The sequence below is a fragment of the Haliotis asinina genome, chromosome 7 (assembly GCF_037392515.1).
Source record: "Haliotis asinina isolate JCU_RB_2024 chromosome 7, JCU_Hal_asi_v2, whole genome shotgun sequence".
NCBI lineage: Eukaryota > Metazoa > Mollusca > Gastropoda > Lepetellida > Haliotidae > Haliotis > Haliotis asinina.
The window spans coordinates 57,510,009-57,528,392 of record NC_090286.1 but is presented as its reverse complement, the minus strand read 5'-3'; the positions used below and the strand labels follow the sequence as shown (position 1 = coordinate 57,528,392).

General features: G+C 41.2%; 1 protein-coding gene across 1 annotated transcript in view; it reads left to right on the top strand.

Annotated features, from left to right (window-relative positions):
• The first annotated feature begins 5,137 nt into the window (after positions 1–5,137).
• Positions 5,138–18,384, top strand: part of LOC137290766 (receptor-type tyrosine-protein phosphatase T-like) — a 32,517-nt gene continuing 19,270 nt past the window's right edge. Inside the window, exons 1-9 of the mRNA XM_067821882.1 lie at positions 5,138–5,224; positions 8,151–8,300; positions 8,851–9,024; positions 9,550–9,768; positions 10,775–11,044; positions 11,513–11,710; positions 12,100–12,237; positions 12,767–12,904; positions 13,123–13,260. Coding sequence (XP_067677983.1) covers positions 5,164–5,224; positions 8,151–8,300; positions 8,851–9,024; positions 9,550–9,768; positions 10,775–11,044; positions 11,513–11,710; positions 12,100–12,237; positions 12,767–12,904; positions 13,123–13,260 — 1,486 coding nt within the window. The 5' untranslated portion in view covers positions 5,138–5,163. The remainder of the gene's footprint in view (positions 5,225–8,150; positions 8,301–8,850; positions 9,025–9,549; positions 9,769–10,774; positions 11,045–11,512; positions 11,711–12,099; positions 12,238–12,766; positions 12,905–13,122; positions 13,261–18,384) is intronic.

The window sequence follows — 18,384 nt, the reverse complement described above, 5'->3', positions numbered from 1 at the left end:
TGGGGTCATATACGGATATCGATGCAAATTAAAGAGGGCATATGCAAATTGTAAAGTGTATTTGTTGTTAAAAGGATTTATGTAAGGTTTCTGAAGTTCCACGTGAATTTGTTGGTATTTTTCAAACGTAAGTTGAGATTTGCTGACAACAATACGTGCTTTAACATAAACACTTACTGGGAACTAGAGACTTCCTGCATTCAGCTTAGTGATTACGAGAAAGTTGCATCACCTTAGCTTGCGACGTCGCGTATTATGACGCATATATTTGTGACGTCATACATATGCCGGGACATCCCACGCAGTTTAGTTTCATGATCAGTGGCAAATGAAATCGCATTGTTTTGAATTATAAAGTAAGTATGACATTGTATGATACATAGGTTATCACACTCGTGTGTTTTGGGATGGTTGATATTCTGCATTAGGAATAAACACAAATACTAGTATGTAGCTTTCCAAGGCGAGTTTATTCTCAATGCAAGATATTGACCATCCCAAGACACAATCTCGTGATAACCTGTATTTATACGATCACCAACACCACCACTATGTCCAATACCTCTACAAGACGTGCCGCCATTACTACCACTGCTGCTGCTGAGGCTAGTACTGATATTGCCGCTATAAATTGTACGCATCCTATTTCTTTTACGCTAAGAACTGAATCTTCCGCCAAAACGGTTGCTGCAATTACGGAGATTGTGGGTCACTACTACTACTACTACCACCGCCACCATCACCACCACCACCACCACCACTACTACTACTACTACTACTTAGTCTACTACTACTACTACTACTACTACTACTACTATTTCTACTACTACTACTATTGATTGTCTTAACTCATGATGTAGAGATGCACATGTTAAGTTAGATTTTTTCATATTTCTCTCTCTCTCTCTCTCTCTCTCTCTCTCTCTCTCACACACACACACACAGAAGAAAAAACAACAACAACAAAAAGAAGAAAAATCTCAAAAGAAGGTCATTATGTTTCCTCGTGAGATAGACGAACTTTTCTGAAAGAGGATCACGATTTCTTTTTCTGCTGATACATGTTCCCTTTGTTTTTCAGGTATAGTCAGACTGACATACAGAAGACATTACATTTGACTCCCGCCGCTTCTCCCTTACTCATACAATATCACTACTGTCGACTACACAGAACACCATGAGTGGGTAGCTATCCACCAGGTGTCAGTAGTGTGGCAGGATGGTATAATTTAAATGTTATCATTGTCATTTGTAGTTATTTCAAGGGATACATGACTATTGTAAATGGAAAGGGTGGCGCCTAACATTTTCCTCTGTGTATGCAGTTCGGAGCAACGCAGCAGTGGTCCATATATGGTATTGCATGTACTTATATAGTGTTTAATACTGCATGTACTTATATAGCGTGTAATACTGCATGTACTTATATAGTGTGCAGTACTGCACGTACTGATATAGTGTGTAATACTGCATGTACTTATATAGTATGTAATACTGCATGTACTTATATAGTGTGTAATACTGTATGTACTTATATACCGTGTAATACTGCATGTACTTATATAGTGTGTAATACTGCATGTACTTATATAGTGTGTAATACTGCATGTACTTATATAGTATGTAATACTGCATGTACTTATATAGTGTGTAATACTGTATGTACTTATATACCGTGTAATACTGCATGTACTTATATAGTGTGTAATACTGCATGTACTAATATAGTGTGTAATACTGCATGTACTTATATAGTGTGTAATACTGCATGTACTTAAATAGTATGTAATACTGCATGTACTTATATAGTGTGTAATACTGCATGTACTTATATAGCGTGTAATACTGCATGTACTTATATAGTATGTAATACTGCATGTACTTATATAGTGTGTAATACTGCATGTACTTATATAGTGTGTAATACTGCATGTACTTATATAGTGTGTAATACTGCATGTACTTATATAGTATGTAATACTGCATGTACTTATATAGTGTGTAATACTGCATGTACTTATATAGTGTGTAATACTGCATGTACTTATATAGTGTGTAATACTGCATGTACTTATATAGTGTGTAATACTGCATGTACTTATATAGTATGTAATACTGCATGTACTTATATAGTGTGTAATACTGCATGTACTTATATAGTATGTAATACTGCATGTACTTATATACCGTGTAATACTGCATGTACTTATATAGTGTGTAATACTGCATGTACTAATATAGTGTGTAATACTGCATGTACTTATATAGTGTGTAATACTGCATGTACTTATATAGTATGTAATACTGCATGTACTTATATAGTGTGTAATACTGCATGTACTTATATAGCGTGTAATACTGCATGTACTTATATAGTATGTAATACTGCATGTACTTATATAGTGTGTAATACTGCATGTACTTATATAGTGTGTAATACTGCATGTACTTATATAGTGTGTAATACTGCATGTACTTATATAGTATGTAATACTGCATGTACTTATATAGTGTGTAATACTGCATGTACTTATATAGTATGTAATACTGCATGTACTTATATAGCGTGTAATACTGCATGTACTTATATAGTGTGCAGTACTGCATGTACTTATATAGTGTGTAATACTGCATGTACTTATATAGTGTGTAATACTGCATGTACTTATATAGTATGTAATACTGCATGTACTTATATAGTGTTTAATACTGCATGTACTTATATAGCGTGTAATACTGCATGTACTTATATAGTGTGCAGTACTGCACGTACTGATATAGTGTGTAATACTGCATGTACTTATATAGTATGTAATACTGCATGTACTTATATAGTGTGTAATACTGTATGTACTTATATACCGTGTAATACTGCATGTACTTATATAGTGTGTAATACTGCATGTACTTATATAGCGTGTAATACTGCATGTACTTATATAGTGTGCAGTACTGCACGTACTGATATAGTGTGTAATACTGCATGTACTTATATAGTATGTAATACTGCATGTACTTATATAGTGTGTAATACTGCATGTACTTATATAGTGTGTAATACTGCATGTACTTATATAGTGTGTAATACTGCATGTACTTATATAGCGTGTAATACTGCATGTACTTATATAGTGTGTAATACTGCATGTACTTATATAGTATGTAATACTGCATGTACTTATATAGTGTGTAATACTGTATGTACTTATATACCGTGTAATACTGCATGTACTTATATAGTGTGTAATACTGCATGTACTTATATAGTGTGTAATACTGCATGTACTTATATAGTATGTAATACTGCATGTACTTATATAGTGTGTAATACTGTATGTACTTATATACCGTGTAATACTGCATGTACTTATATAGTGTGTAATACTGCATGTACTAATATAGTGTGTAATACTGTAGTTTGTGACGCCATTTGTACAATGTTTGGCTCTCACTTTGTGGAGTCTCATTACTGAATGTCCAGTCTTATGTTCTAAATGTCACAATTGTGTACTTTGAAGTATTATAGACTATGCAGTTCAGCTGGCACCCACGCAACACTCGCACAACTAATACGTGAATGAAATATTTCTTCATAACTGCTGTTCTTTATAAGAAGCCTCACTGGCGGTAGCAAAGTGGATAAGCTCGTCACATCTCGTCACATGGAAAACTTGTTTCGATTCTCCACATTGTGTGAAGCCCACATCTGGTATGCTGCGCCGTGATATTGCTGGTCCTGTGCTGAAACCAGACGTTTTTAACATGTATATTTACTGCTAGCCTCGCCTGTTTCTATTCTCCACAGTACCCAAAGCGTCCTGTCTCTGTGTGTGGTTATGTCGTTCCGCCATCTCGCGTCGTGTCTGTCGCGATCATCACGTTGTCGGCCGTCCCTGTACACACAGCAGCTACTTAGCGGTATGTTCTAGAAAACAAACGTTCGGAAATAGCCTGGGTGCTTGAAACAATGTCCATTCGGCTTCCGTGTTGCATTAGGACACAGCCAGGTGTATGAATCAGGTCGCCGTGTATGTATTGATACAGGCTCTGACGGCCGCGAAGACTGATGGTGTTGAGGACCCTCTGTACGAAACTGCTCTACACGGCGTCATGGAGTTAGTTGTGTTGACAACGCCGAAAAGTTTGTCAAATCTGTTATGCGGACATGTTACAAAAGAGTGAGCTGGCGTTAAGGATATGAGAGAATGATTTTTCACATTACATTTAATGACGCTGTGAATGTACATACATTCCTAATGATCGAGTGAATGAGGTCATGGACACTTCCTTAGATGCATAAAGTTTTGAGTGCACATTCTCAAAGTTTTAGTGAGAGCATGGATCATTCCTCAAATACTTTGCACAACGTCGTGAGCGTACACTTTGTGTTAGTAACAGAGTGACTGTTTCCTGAAGTCAGTTACATAGTGTGGTGACTGCACATTCTCGATGTGTCGGTGACAGCAGGAATAACACCTTACATATATTACCTAATGCTGTGAGCATCTTCGAATACATTTCATAACGTTTTGAGTTAGTGATTGAGAACATGAACACTTGTGAAGCTGCATGAAATAACACCGGGAGCGTGAGTGAGTGAGACCCTGTTTGGTTTGTCGAGCAGACATTTAGGGCATTGTCTGTATCAAAGAAGTCTGTATAAATATTAAAAATAAGCACTGATACAAATAATTTGTAAGGCTTTAGTGTAATCATCGTATCAGATGTTTTTGCTTTTGAATTCTACGATTGCGTCAAATTACGGACAATACGTCTAATGTACACTCACATTTCTCTGTCTTTAGATCAGTCCTTTTACATTTCTAACTGAATCGTCGACATTTGAACAGATAATAACAAAAGCACGAAAACGCAAACCCTATCAGGCACTACAACGCGATGACCAGCAGCTGTCTACAAGGATGACATAGCAGCATCTGACAGCAGGACGACGTCGTGACTCCCGTGACGATATCGCGACGTGAACCCTTGATGACTTGAGTCCGGACATAGAGGAGTACAGCGGGGTCTCCTGACGACATGGGACTCGGTGAGGCTGGGTCACGTGACCTGATGATGGCCACGATACAAAGCCACTGATCGTGTTGAGATGATGTGACTCCTGTTTCGGTGCCACCGAATGTCTGTTAGATTCCTGTTGCCATGAAGCGGAGGAAAGTAGTGTGTACTCTCGTGTGTATGGCCCTATTAGGAGTACTGCAAGGTGAGTTTCTGGTACTCCGCGTAAAACTACATTCAATAATCTCGATTATCTGATTCGTTTCTGGCAAGTGGTAATGTTCACTTAAATGACATTTATACACATATAAACACAATGTATACTATGTGCTTGCCTAGATAATTACTTCTATCAAGTCTAACATTTCAACCCAGGAACCACCATCAGAAGGTTGCCGTACTTGAAGTTTTTTTTGTAGTTGGGTTTGGTTGGGTCTTTTCAATATGTCGTTACCGTGACAAACTGCCTTAGAGTATCTGGCGGCATTTACATCGTATTAAAATTAATATCCAGGTCATTAAATGATTTACTTCAATCTAGATGGGTTTCGTTTCCATTGATAAATATGCAGTTTATTTATTAATGCCATCCTCATACAAGTAGAAACATTCTAGTCTGATTAGAGAAGATTGTGGTATCTTTTCGTCCAGACCAACGATGTTAGTCTGGTGTTGTGTTGACGGAACTAACACAGTATTCAGCATCATTGGGTAACACATCAGAGTGCCGGGTTCGAATTTCAAGACAGGTACATCAAGTCGAGCAATATTTAGTGGTCCCCACCGTGACATGTAAACATTCTACTTGTGAATTTTACAATATGTCATGGGCCAGACGCAGTTTACTGTGAAGACTAGTGTCACTTTGATGTTAAGATCCTCTGTGTTCGAACCCCTCATGCTTCGATAACATGTATCTGTTAGTTTATTCCGGGACTCGGGAATGCAGAAAATATGTGAGCTGCCTAAAGTATTGAATACTTGCTTTTCCTCTCACATAAGTACATAGCAAGCAGCGTAAATACCACACATCTGACTAAGCAGAACGCCTTAATGTCATAGAGGAATATCTTGTGTGTTGTCTAGATGCCCCAATCCTTCATTTATCACTGTGGCATAACCTCACTAATCACACACCGAAACTTGTATACATGTTTCTCAATCGATAGCAATGGAAAATGGAGCTGTAAATATTTGCAATCGAAGTACAAGTATTACTTGGCGGGCTGACTCCGTCCGTCCTTGTCACGTACCGACTGTCACGGTGGTCACGTATCGACTTGTCACATAGCTGGTCATGGTAGGATGCGATGCATACGTGACTTTCATGCTTGCGTCAACCACAGTCGTTGTTTGAGATACGGAAGACTCTGTGTTGCCGTTTGCTAAATATACATAACAACACTGCTCTGCTGGACGGCTTGCAAACTGCCCAGCAGCCTGTACACCAAATCAAAAACGGAATGCAGTCTGATCATAATCTTATTGAGCCACACCTGACATGTCGTGGAGGTTAGCGATGATATTTATCTACGTTATAAATATTCAGATTTAATCATTATTTTTCAATGACATGGTATTTGTATTGTGCACTAACGGGTGAAACCTGCAACTGGTGTTTCACGCGAGTGTGATAACATTCTTGTCTGTCATTGTGCTCAGTGGGATCATGAAGAACGTTTAACAAAGAAGTATTGAAACTGATACTGTTCTTATAAAAACCGAAACTTCAATTTGATTTAATTTTAATATATTTGACTATGGTGTTAATAGGCGATATTACATGCATCACATCAGTGACTTGCTAACAGTATAAGACGTGCACCTGACACGTGCATTTGGAACGTACACTGTTCGACTTTTATTTGTCTTTATCATTACTATGACATATATTAGCAACAGAATTATTATTAGGTAGTTTGTCATGTCACAGCACGCAGTATTGAGTAAATATTATGTAGATATATGAGGCTGGATCAGACCATCTAGAGATTAAATATTGACAGTGTACTCAGGACCTTGAAGGGGGTAAGTTTTGTTGCAACGTTTGCTGAGTTCTGTTTCGATTAACCCACAAATGTTTTATACAAAATATTTGATACCATCCGGTACATATACTGTTGTGTTTTTTCCGGGACAAGTAAAACTGTTATGTAATAAAATCTGGAAACACTGAAACATGGGAGAATAGTACATTATTGTATGTATAAGAAGTGGAAATGTATGGAGAAGATCATTTTACTACTTCAACTAAAATGTACATCCCTCGGTTGTATGACAACATCCGCTTGTAATCATTCGACCCCCAATCTACGCTCTTCACCAATCCACTGGATCCAGGTTAGACTTTATCTGTACACATGCTTGCCGCAAGAGGGGACTAACGGGATTGGATGGTCAGACTCGCGTCATCGTATCTCTAGATTGCCTGGTCCTCCCTAGATTATTTAAAGATACATGAATATTGCTGAGTGTGGCGTATAACAACAAAAAACACACCAATGAACCAAGTCTGTAATGTAAATCTCGCTCAAAGTCTGACCATGACGCTATCAGCGATATTTTATGACGCTTCGTACTGTTTGACTATGTTCAAAATCAGTTACTTTTAATGTTGGCTGTTGTACAGAGTGTGTGAGTGATTGAGTTTTACGCCGCACTCATCAATATTCCAGGTATATTCCGGTCTGTCAGTAAACGAGTCTAGACCAGACAATCGATTGTGATCAACAGCACGAATATCAATTTGCTCAACTAGGATACAATGAGATGTATCAACCAAGTCAGCGAGCCTGACTGACAGATCCCGTTAGTCGCTTTTTACACATCCATTCATTGCTGAAGAAAAGATTTAACCCGGATCACCAAAATAGTGTGGAAAGAGTAAGGGTATACTGTACAGCGTATCTGCTTGCAGAGTATCGCTTCTCATCACTATGTCCTAGCTATTAAACGGTGTGGGATGACACGCCATCAGTCATTGCAGCTGACGACCCTATCCAGTAGGTCATTCGGTCAGTCCACACCACGAGCATACGTAGTTTTGGTATGTATTCTGACCTTGAGTCAGTTCAGGAATTGTACAGCACACTCATGCTACACATAGTAACTGTAGGCTTGCACACTTGCAGCATATGCGAACAGCTGTCATCCGGAGTTCTTTGGCGATAAGTGCCAGTACCAGTGCCACTGTGCCCTGGAGTCAACATGCGACGTAGTCACCGGAAGCTGTAACGGATCCGCATGCGCATACGGTTGGATGGGTCCACTCTGCCAATACCGTAAGTTGCCGTCACAAGGAATGAAATAGTTTCGCTCTGAACCATCATGGTACCAATTACTGATATTTCGTAGCTGTTTTGTCTCTGTAAGTCCAAGTAAGGCACACAAAACATCTCAGTTGGTTACCATTCAAAATCATAAGTGACCTGTACATGTAAAACCTATAGTGTTGCACCTATGATACCCGTAATCCCGTGAATGTCGGTAACTATACGAGCTTATATCCAATTTGCCATTTTTCATGTGTCTTCTGTAAAACCCTTTGTACCTTTCATACGAATCGTAATAATTATGTCCATGAGGCTTTCACACCCGTTAATTCTGTACTGTCTCTCGTACAAATAATACACGTTTCACGTAATATGCTTGGCATTAGTGACACCCAAATACCCGTTTAAACCCATCTTACCCAAGGTAACATTAATACTCTGATATCGTGTTGCCTGTGGTTGCGGTATAATGTACACCTGATATAGCATATTACGCGCAGTGTCTTTAATGCCAACTCTATCCGTGGTGCCTGAATGTCTGGAATACCCATGGTTTCAGTGAACCTCGCGTATGACATGCCAGCGTCTGCATCCCCCGTCCTCAACAGCCCCCAGCTTGCAGTGGACGGTGACATTAGTACCTGTTTCGAGACGCTAGCCACGAGCGGCTCACCATCTTGGCACGTTGACCTGGAGACCAATCAGTGGATCACGTGGATACGAATCCATACAGGTAGAGGACGCAGTTTCACTTCGCATCCTCATCTTAAAACAATGCTACGAAACGCATCATTGTGCTATGCTTCTTCACGTCGTAAGACCGTCACAAAACACGACAAAAACTGACTGGATTTCAAAACTTCTAAGTACACTGTGTCTTCTGTGTCCACCTCAACAGCTTCCATTGTAAAAGGCAAACCAGTATTAATAGTACTGCATGAATGGATTGCTGAAAATCATATATGACGCAAGATAATGAAAACATTGGTATCACCCGTCAATTTCCGCAGTTAGGTAAGGTCGCCAGGTCATGATTGTAGGCTGATAGTGATACTGTTTAGTATGCACTTAAATCTCGTGTGTCAGTTTCCATATGATGCCTCATATACTTTTGTCTGAGATATTTTGGAATTTTGTTCTTACCATTGGTTCCACCAAGCTCCGTGATTAAGAGCCGTTTCTGTACAACAATAGCGAGCCCATTTAAAACACCTAAAGCACGACTGTTTACGACCAACATCACTCTCACTCCCTGCAGCCACAACAACAGATCTGCTGATCGAGCTGGATCGCCTTGACGGGTACGGTGACGTCGTCACGTCTGTGTGCAACTCCTCCTACTCGCTACGGTATCAGGTGTCACCTGGACACCTGGATATCAGGTGCAAGGAACCAATACTGGCTAGATGGGTCAAGGTCATTAGGCACGTACATGCGTCACCAAGGTTACAGCTGTGCGAAGTTGAGGTCAGTGGAGGTAAGACATTAAACACCTCAGCATGGAAAAAGTTAGCATGATAGTTTGTGTGTGGAACACATCACATACGTCGATTTGGCTACAGGCAGACTAGCTAGTTTGGAGTTAGGTGGAGGAAATAACACAACACACCCGTCACCAAGGATAGTTTAAGGACAGTTTGTGCGAGGTTTAGTGGAGAAAGGTACCTCAACACACCCGCCGGATAGATGTAGGATAGTTTGTGTGGGGTTTGGAGGAGGAAAGAGATGCAACAGAACTGTCAGCTTGGATAGTTCTAGGATAGTTAGTATCAAGTTACGTGAGGGAAATAACACAGCACATCCGTCAGCATGGATAGTCGAAGGATACGTCTGTCCAGTTATGTGGAGAAAAAAAGTATTCCGGTTGATGAGGTTAGCACTGTGAGCATTGCTTCCACTCGTTAGTTGCTGTCACTTGTTGCTGTCACAATGCTGATGGGGCAAAGATTGGTGTTTCAAATTCTGTGACTTTATGGAGATTACCAGTTACATGAAGAAATATACATAAGACATGTTAGACTTTCATTTGTTATTACTCGGTTTACGAATGTAATTTCTCAGACCACGAACCATGGTTTCAACAGATTCATGAACGGTGATGTGTGAACTCGTGGACCGCAGTTTCGGAAAACATATGCACTGACCGTTGTTTAAACTGTGGTTTTGAAGCAATTCCTTTACCAAGTAATCTCGAAGGGACGGATCTAATGTTTTAGAATAACGTGTTTTAAGTAGACGTATTTCAAGAATGACCATTAAACGGAATCTATGACCGAAAAACTTTCCATAGAACTCACGTTATGCCAGCGTGTTGCTCCTTTGTAGTGACCTAACAATGAGTTGAAATAAGGTCACAGAATCAGGAAGAAGAATTTTTGTATTCAATCGTGATAAGTATGTGGTCATCGAATCCTTTAAATATTTTCATATCGTCTTTAGTGTACATCCATGATGGGCCTGACGGTATATTTAAATGTTGTCAGGGCGCAACATCGCCCTGAAGAAGCGGACCTACCAGAGTTCAACCTGGCGCGGCCCTGACTTTATAAATGGTACTTTCAAGGCCTACAACTTCACATCCGACTTGGCAGTGGACGGTAGTACAAACACAGATTTCTCCAGGGGATCATGCACGGTGACCAACGTCCTGGACACGCCAAAGTGCAGAGAAGGGACAACCAACCCGTCTTGGGCCGTGGACCTTGGACAGCTTCATGAAATCTACAGCATTGTCGTCTACAACAGAGGCGATCGTAAGTAGCTATCGTCATGTACGACGGTGTTTTAGAAAACGATCTATTATTTACGGAAACATGGGGGTTAGTATTGAAAAGCCATACCGATAAAGCAGGGTTTTACCAGCACATGTGACATTACGTCAATCATAGCAAACATTACTCCGTGTGACACTGTTCTCTGGTTACGCCCGTATGTTCAGGGCTATCCGTCTACGAGTTGACTGGAACTGACATATCGCGCATGTTACAGTATACTGATGGCAAGTTGACTGGTCCTTATGTTATTGTTTGAATGCCACAAGTACCATCTGTTGATACAGTCTGGAACCATCTGGAACTCCTGCTCTACCCACTAAACTACACAGGCGGCCTTTGCATCCGGCGGTCAGAAGCACATATATATCAACAGGTAAATGTCCATCATGGATCACGGAATGTCGCTACGTGCAGTGTATTCACTATTTCTGCTTTTGTCTTCTACAGCGGGGCTGACGAACAGATTGGCAGGCTTCTCTCTGCTCACTTCCGGTCCGGAGTATTTGGAGGTATACCGTGACGTCACTAACAACCCGGCGCTCGTGACGGAAGTGGTGGTTCGTGGAAACCTGACAGCAGACGGAGTCCTGCTCCGGTTATATGGCTGCCGCATCTTGACCCTGTGTGAGGTCGAGGTGTACGGAGGTGGGTACTTACATGTACTTAAATGAATGGTGTTCACACAGCTACACACATGTAAAAGGTGATGTTCACACATGTAAACACATGCACCAACGTACACAATGAGTGAAAACATGATGGAACACAAGCGTGTTGCCAGTTCAGGAAGCATGTTGGCAACAAATATATTTTGGTTAGAATATCAAAAGAGCAAGCATATTGTCGATCCTAAAGAGACAAAATGCCACGCAAAAACTGCTAATATATTGCATAGAGTGTTATATAAGGATAACCAAAGTTTGAGCAGTAAAAACAACAGCAGAAGAAACGAATACAATCCAATGTGTATTGTCAGCAGTAAATTTCTAGTCATTGACATTGAGGCATATCGTATCCGCCACTCTGTCCTACAGACTGCCTGGATGAGACATACGGCCTTGAGTGTAACAAGACTTGTCAGTGTCGAGACGAGGACGAGGCTTGTGGGAAGCTTGACGGCCAGTGTCTGTCGGGGTGTCCTGATGGCTACACTGGGCTTGACTGTACAGAATGTAAGTGGAAACATAACACTTTTGTTATTAACAGTTTTTCCCTGAGAAACTTCATGTGTAGGGGAAATGCTTGCTGTAATACATAACCTCATTTGGTGATATTGATTGGTCAGTTATAACAATTGACAGTAGTTGCGAACTAGTGTATACATTTTACATAAGGACTATAGTAAGGTTTTACACCTTTCGCTCATCCCATCACACTAGAATCAAAGTGATGGAGAAAATACTAGCATCCAGTCAAATCATTAAAGGCAGACATAACCTAAGACTTGGTTTGGCACCTTGGTTGTCCGAACACATGTTTTCTACTGTTTCAGAATGTAGTGTACACATCATAATACTGTAGCTTGGCTGTAGAGAATGTGGGTGTACACTACTCGCTGTATGCTGTAGAGAATATGCTTAAACTTTACACAAGAGCTTTACGGTTTCAGAATGTAAGGTTGAACATAGCCGAGGGACTTGACTCTACCTTTATAACTGTAACCAAACGTCTAACGACAATGAATCATCCTCAATGTTTCAGTGTGTCGTAATGGAACGTACGGGCAGGACTGTAACCAAACGTGTAACGACAACTGCCTGGACGACTCATGCCACCAAATCACTGGGCGCTGCACCGACGGCTGTGAACCAGGGTGGATCGGACCCATGTGCAACAAAGGTTAGACTTATGACATCACCCATCAATCTTCAGTTGGTCCACAAATCCAGGTTCTGCCAATTGAAACCACCAAGAAATTTCGACGGGAGACATTATAATCCATTGGAAACCATTGAGGGCTGCCACAACCACTCGAAGGGTGGAACATATTTATCAGTATTGTCACTATCAGTTATTCTCAGCCACACAACACTACACAACCTCTTGCTTGTCCACAGCCTGCTCAGAGGGGTGGTATGGCCCTCAGTGTGAGCTGCAATGTCACCGGAACTGCCACCATAAGTTGTGTTATGCCACCAACGGCAGCTGCAGTCATGGGTGTTCAACGGGATGGATGGGTGTCAACTGTTACAGAGGTGAGTAGAATGCTGTTATCTGTCACAGAGGTAAGTAGACTGAAGGATGGACGTGGGTGGTCATAGAGGTGAGTAGAATGCCATTATCTGTCACAGCAGTGAAGTAGTATACATAGTGATGCTTCTATTAAATCCTCCGCTCTAAGGCTTATTTTTTTCGTGTTCATCCTTCAGGAAGCCTTATGTCCATAACAAATATGCTTTAGAGGAGGGAAGTAATGGAACCATCACTATGTACATTACTGGTGAGTACGCTGGACACGCCAGGTGTCATGTTAAATGGGCGTCAGGTGTCACAGGGATGGCGTAACCATTGGATAGTTCTAGGGGTCCTAACAGCGAGTACACCAATAGATAGGCTTCAAGTGTGTTAGAGAAGAATACGATGAAATCTGTCTAAACCTGGCACGCATCGTGACTGAAGAAATAATCTAGCTTAGACAACATGTAGAGCTGATGATAAATGTGCAAGTCATAGACGGGACTGAGATTTTATGTAGGTCAGGTGTCTCAAAGTACACTGTTGGATGGCGTCAGGTGTTTTAGAGGTGAGTACACTGTTGGATGGCGTCTGGTGTCTTAAAGGTGAGTACACTGTTGTATTGCGCCTGGTGTTTTAGAGGTGAGTACACTGTTGGATGGCGTCTGGTGTCTTAGAGGTGAGTACACTGCAGGATGGATGGCGCCTGGTGTCTTAAAGGTGAGTACACTTTTGGATGGCGTCAGGTGTCTTAGAGGTGAGTACACTGTTGGATGGCATCTGGTGTCTTAAAGGTGAGTACACTGTTGGATGGCGTCTGGTGTCTTAGAGGTGAGTACACTGTTGGATGGCGTCTGGTGTCTTAGAGGTGAGTACACTGCAGGATGGATGGCGGCTGTCGACGAGATGAAACTGTGCACTATGATGGTTTGAAATAACAGCTCACTTACGTTATGGATTTGTCAGGCCTTCTGCATGCACTAGACACCACTTTCAAAGGTTAGACAGAAAATCTCTCTATACGATCAAACAGAACCTCCTTCATCATAATAGGTAACTTCTCGTCTCTGTAATCGTTGATGCATATCATCGTATTCCCCTGCCGTAAACCGTTGTTCACGTGGGAAGTTTACTTGAGTTTGGTATGCTTATTCACAGTGTCTCAATGAACCAGACTGGTCTAGCAGTGGACATACAGTAAAACTATAGATGATGTGGACATACAGTAAAACTATAGATGATGTGGACATACAGTAAAACTATAGATGATGTCCTTATGACATGGAACACTAAGAAACGTTATAGAGATCGTGTGTGGTGTTACGGCAATGTCCAAATATTATTCCCTGATCTGGCATCACTAGGCGATCACATTTTGACGTACGGATCTGTATCGTCGTGGACGATATTCTTTTATGATTCAGTTTATGAGGATTGAGTTCGTTTTGAACAAAAAAGACAACATTTATTTGGGATTTGGGAGTGAATACTGTTTGGGATGACGTGCAGTCTTAGATGTTGTCAGTTGCTGTTTCTGATCATGCCATATCATTTTGCACTAATCTACATGCAGTAGTAAGAATAACTTTATATACATTGTAAATTACGAAGAATATATTAAAAAATGTCAGGCGCGACGAATATATTTTTTATTAAACACCAAGTTTGATAAGATCAGAGAGGCTTTACGTAAGACTTTGTTAGTGCATCTGAGTCGCATACTCGCCAGGTTGAAAAACGTCAACAGCGAAAGGTTGATGATCTATCCCTGTTCTATGTCACAAACGTAGTGGATCCCCTCAACACAAGCGAGGCTACGTCCCTCCCGTCATCCTGGCCATGCCTCATGCACTCACTGTATTTTCGGTTTATGATGATTATATCTCACGCATTGTATATGTAGTTTATTGCGATGTTATCACACATTTCCACAAAGATCTGACCATATTCCGACCCCCGTAATCCCCCGTGTAAACCTCCCGCGAATATATCACTGCCGTAAATGTCGTCTGACTGTCTAATGACACAATCTACCATCTATCGTTAATCATGGATACAAAGAAAGTAATCCACGTGAGGATATTCATTTCATAGTACAGTTTCCTGCCGCCTGATGATATTGTCCGATCGCATACAATATATTCTTCTTCATATACCCTATAATTTATTGCGTCATATATCGTGGTGCAGTACGATCAGGTTTTACGTTCCGCTGGTTGTGCGTTATTCCTCGTTTGAAAATTAAGCCTTACATGTCATGCATGGTCCTGGTTAGGCATGTACACGCCTAGCGTAGTGCTCGGAGATACTGTACCTGCTGTTCAAATGACTTTATAACAGTATGCATGGTGATTTATAGCAGAGTAATGCCGACATTTTATTACGTACAGGGTGATATAGAACTATTCATATTTGTGTGGTGGGATTAACTGTTTGTATTGCTCTACAGTGTGGTTACTATCAACATATATTTGACTGTGATGTGTACCTCAACACTATTCATATCGGTATTTACAGTGTGGTGTCTATGTCTACGACTAGTTTCTGGTTGTAACGTTGTGTCTGTCGTTATGCAGATTATATTCCACTGTCATGCGTACGCTATTAATCTTTTGGGTACAACGTTGCTTCTGTCGCTATATGATATTGTTTTAAAATGGTGGATGTTGTCTGTCATTATTCATATTGTTGTCCTGAGAGGTTTGTAAGGCTTTCACGGTACTGTAATGTATTGATAGCAAGGCCTTTGCAGTACTTGAAATGAAATGAAACTTTCTCAGACAATGGCAATTACATTGTAGTCCATTGCAACAACTCACTCGTCTTCTGCTATCACGTCCTCCTAACATGTATACTCTTTATAGTCCTTTAGTCTCCAGCAACAACTCACTAGTCTCCTGTTATCGCGTTCTCGTAATAACATATGTAACAGTTGTCTCTTTTAGTCTCCTGCCAGCTTTCAGGTTCTCGTAATACGTTATCGCTTTGTCCTCTCCTGCAACAACTGTCTCACCTTCTGCTGTTGCGTTCTCGTGTTTTAGTCTCCTGCAACAACTGTCTCATCTGCTGCTATCACGTTCTCGTGTTTTAGTCTCCTGCAACAACTGTCTCATCTGCTGCTATCACGTTCTCGTGTTTTAGTCTCAAGCAACAACTGTCTCATCTCCTGCTATCACGTTCTCGTGTTTTAGTCTCCTGCAACAACTGTCGCATCTCCTGCTATCACGTTCTCGTGTTTTAGTCTCCTGCAACAACTGTCTCATCTCCTGCTATCACGTTCTCGTGTTTTAGTCTCCTGCAACAACTGTCGCATCTCCTGCTATCACGTTCTCGTCATCAGTTATCGTATTTTCGTCTCCTGCAACAGCATTCACATCTCCTTCTATTATGTTCTAGTAATCTGTTATAATGTTTCTCATAAAACTTTCTCATTCCCCTGTTATCATATGCATGTCCTCGTAATCTGTTTTCGTTCTTTTCTGCAGCTGCAGCTGTCACATCTCCTGCTATCATGTTCTCGTCATGTGTTATGGATCTCCTGTGGCAACTTTCTCATCTCCTGTTATCATATGCATGTTCTCGAATTCTGTTATCGCTGTTAGTTTCGTCATCTTCTCTTCCTAACACTTCATCGCAGTATCGTAGTGGTGACTGAAGTCAGTAATACGATGTTCTATCTTGAGCATCATAGACTGCCACAATTACAACACTTTTCCCATAACAATACCGCACCTGCCTTCAGCTGCATACATCGCCCCTTTGGCGTCCATAGCTGCACATATCACGAAATTCTGACGTGTACAGCTGCACATATAACCTCCGATTGACGTGTACAGCTGCACATATCACCTGTCTTTGCAGTCAAAAGCTGCACATATCACCTGTCTTTGGCGCCCATACCTGCACATATCACCTCTTTTGACGTCTATAGTTGCGCACAACACCTTCTTTCGGTTTGTACAACTACACATATCACCTCCCTTTGGCGTCTATAGCTGCACATATCACCAAACTGACGTGTACGGCTGCACATATTACCTCCTTTTAACGTGTACAGCTACACTTATCAGCTGCATTTTGTGCCTTTAGCTGCACATATCACCTCCCTTTGGCGTCTATAGCTGCACATATCACCTCCCTTTGGCGTCTATACCTGCACATATCATTCCTTTTGGCGTCTATAGCTGCACATATCACCTCCCTTTGTCCTGTATAGCTGCACATATCACCTCCCTATGTCCTCTATAGCTGCACATATCACCTCCCTTTTGGGGTCTTTAGCTGCACATATCAACTGCCCTTGTGCTCTATAGCCGCACAAATCACCCCCCTCCCCTTTGGCGTCTATGACTGCACATATCATTCTCTTTGGCGTCTATAGCCGCACAAATCACCCCCCTCCCCTTTGGCGTCTATGACTGCACATATCACCTCCTTTTGTCCTGTATAGCTGCACATATCACCTCCCTTTGGCGTCTATAGCCGCACATATCCCCTCCCTTTGGCGTCTATAGGTAAAGATTGTTTGTTGCTACATATGTCCTCCCCTTACCTTACATGGATGGCAAAATGTCTAGAGCAGTACATCATAATGAATAGTATTACCAATACAGTGCTTACCAATAGAACACTAAACTAGGCATTTGATTTCCTTATTAGATGTTATAGTTAAACGTAAGTGGAGCTTGCATGTATTATGAACGGGCATAGCACAACAGTACGTAACGACAGAACTATCTTGTCTCAGTTTGATCGGTAATCACCATCCTGGCAGGAGTTGTAGAGCCAGAAGAGAATGTAAAAGATCAGATAAATATTTTAATTGCTCATAAACCATTTTCACGCTATTGTGGCCATTTAGGCGTGAAATGGGAGGAGTCGATGTTCCACGGTGATAGAAACGTCAGCATTGTTGGTCGGTTTATTACATATTAATGATTCTAAATGTGACGTGAATACGACCCGCGGTGTTGTAAACATCAAGTGTTGTTTACGGGTGTCGTGCGATGACAAGCCTATATATCATGGACGTCTGACGCTTCCTTCAGTTTGGTAGGCTTAAGGTTCTCTTTGGCAACAATAGAACCATGCTCCCGCAGATGATCACGTCAGATAGACGTCCCGAGCGATCCACCTGGCGGTAC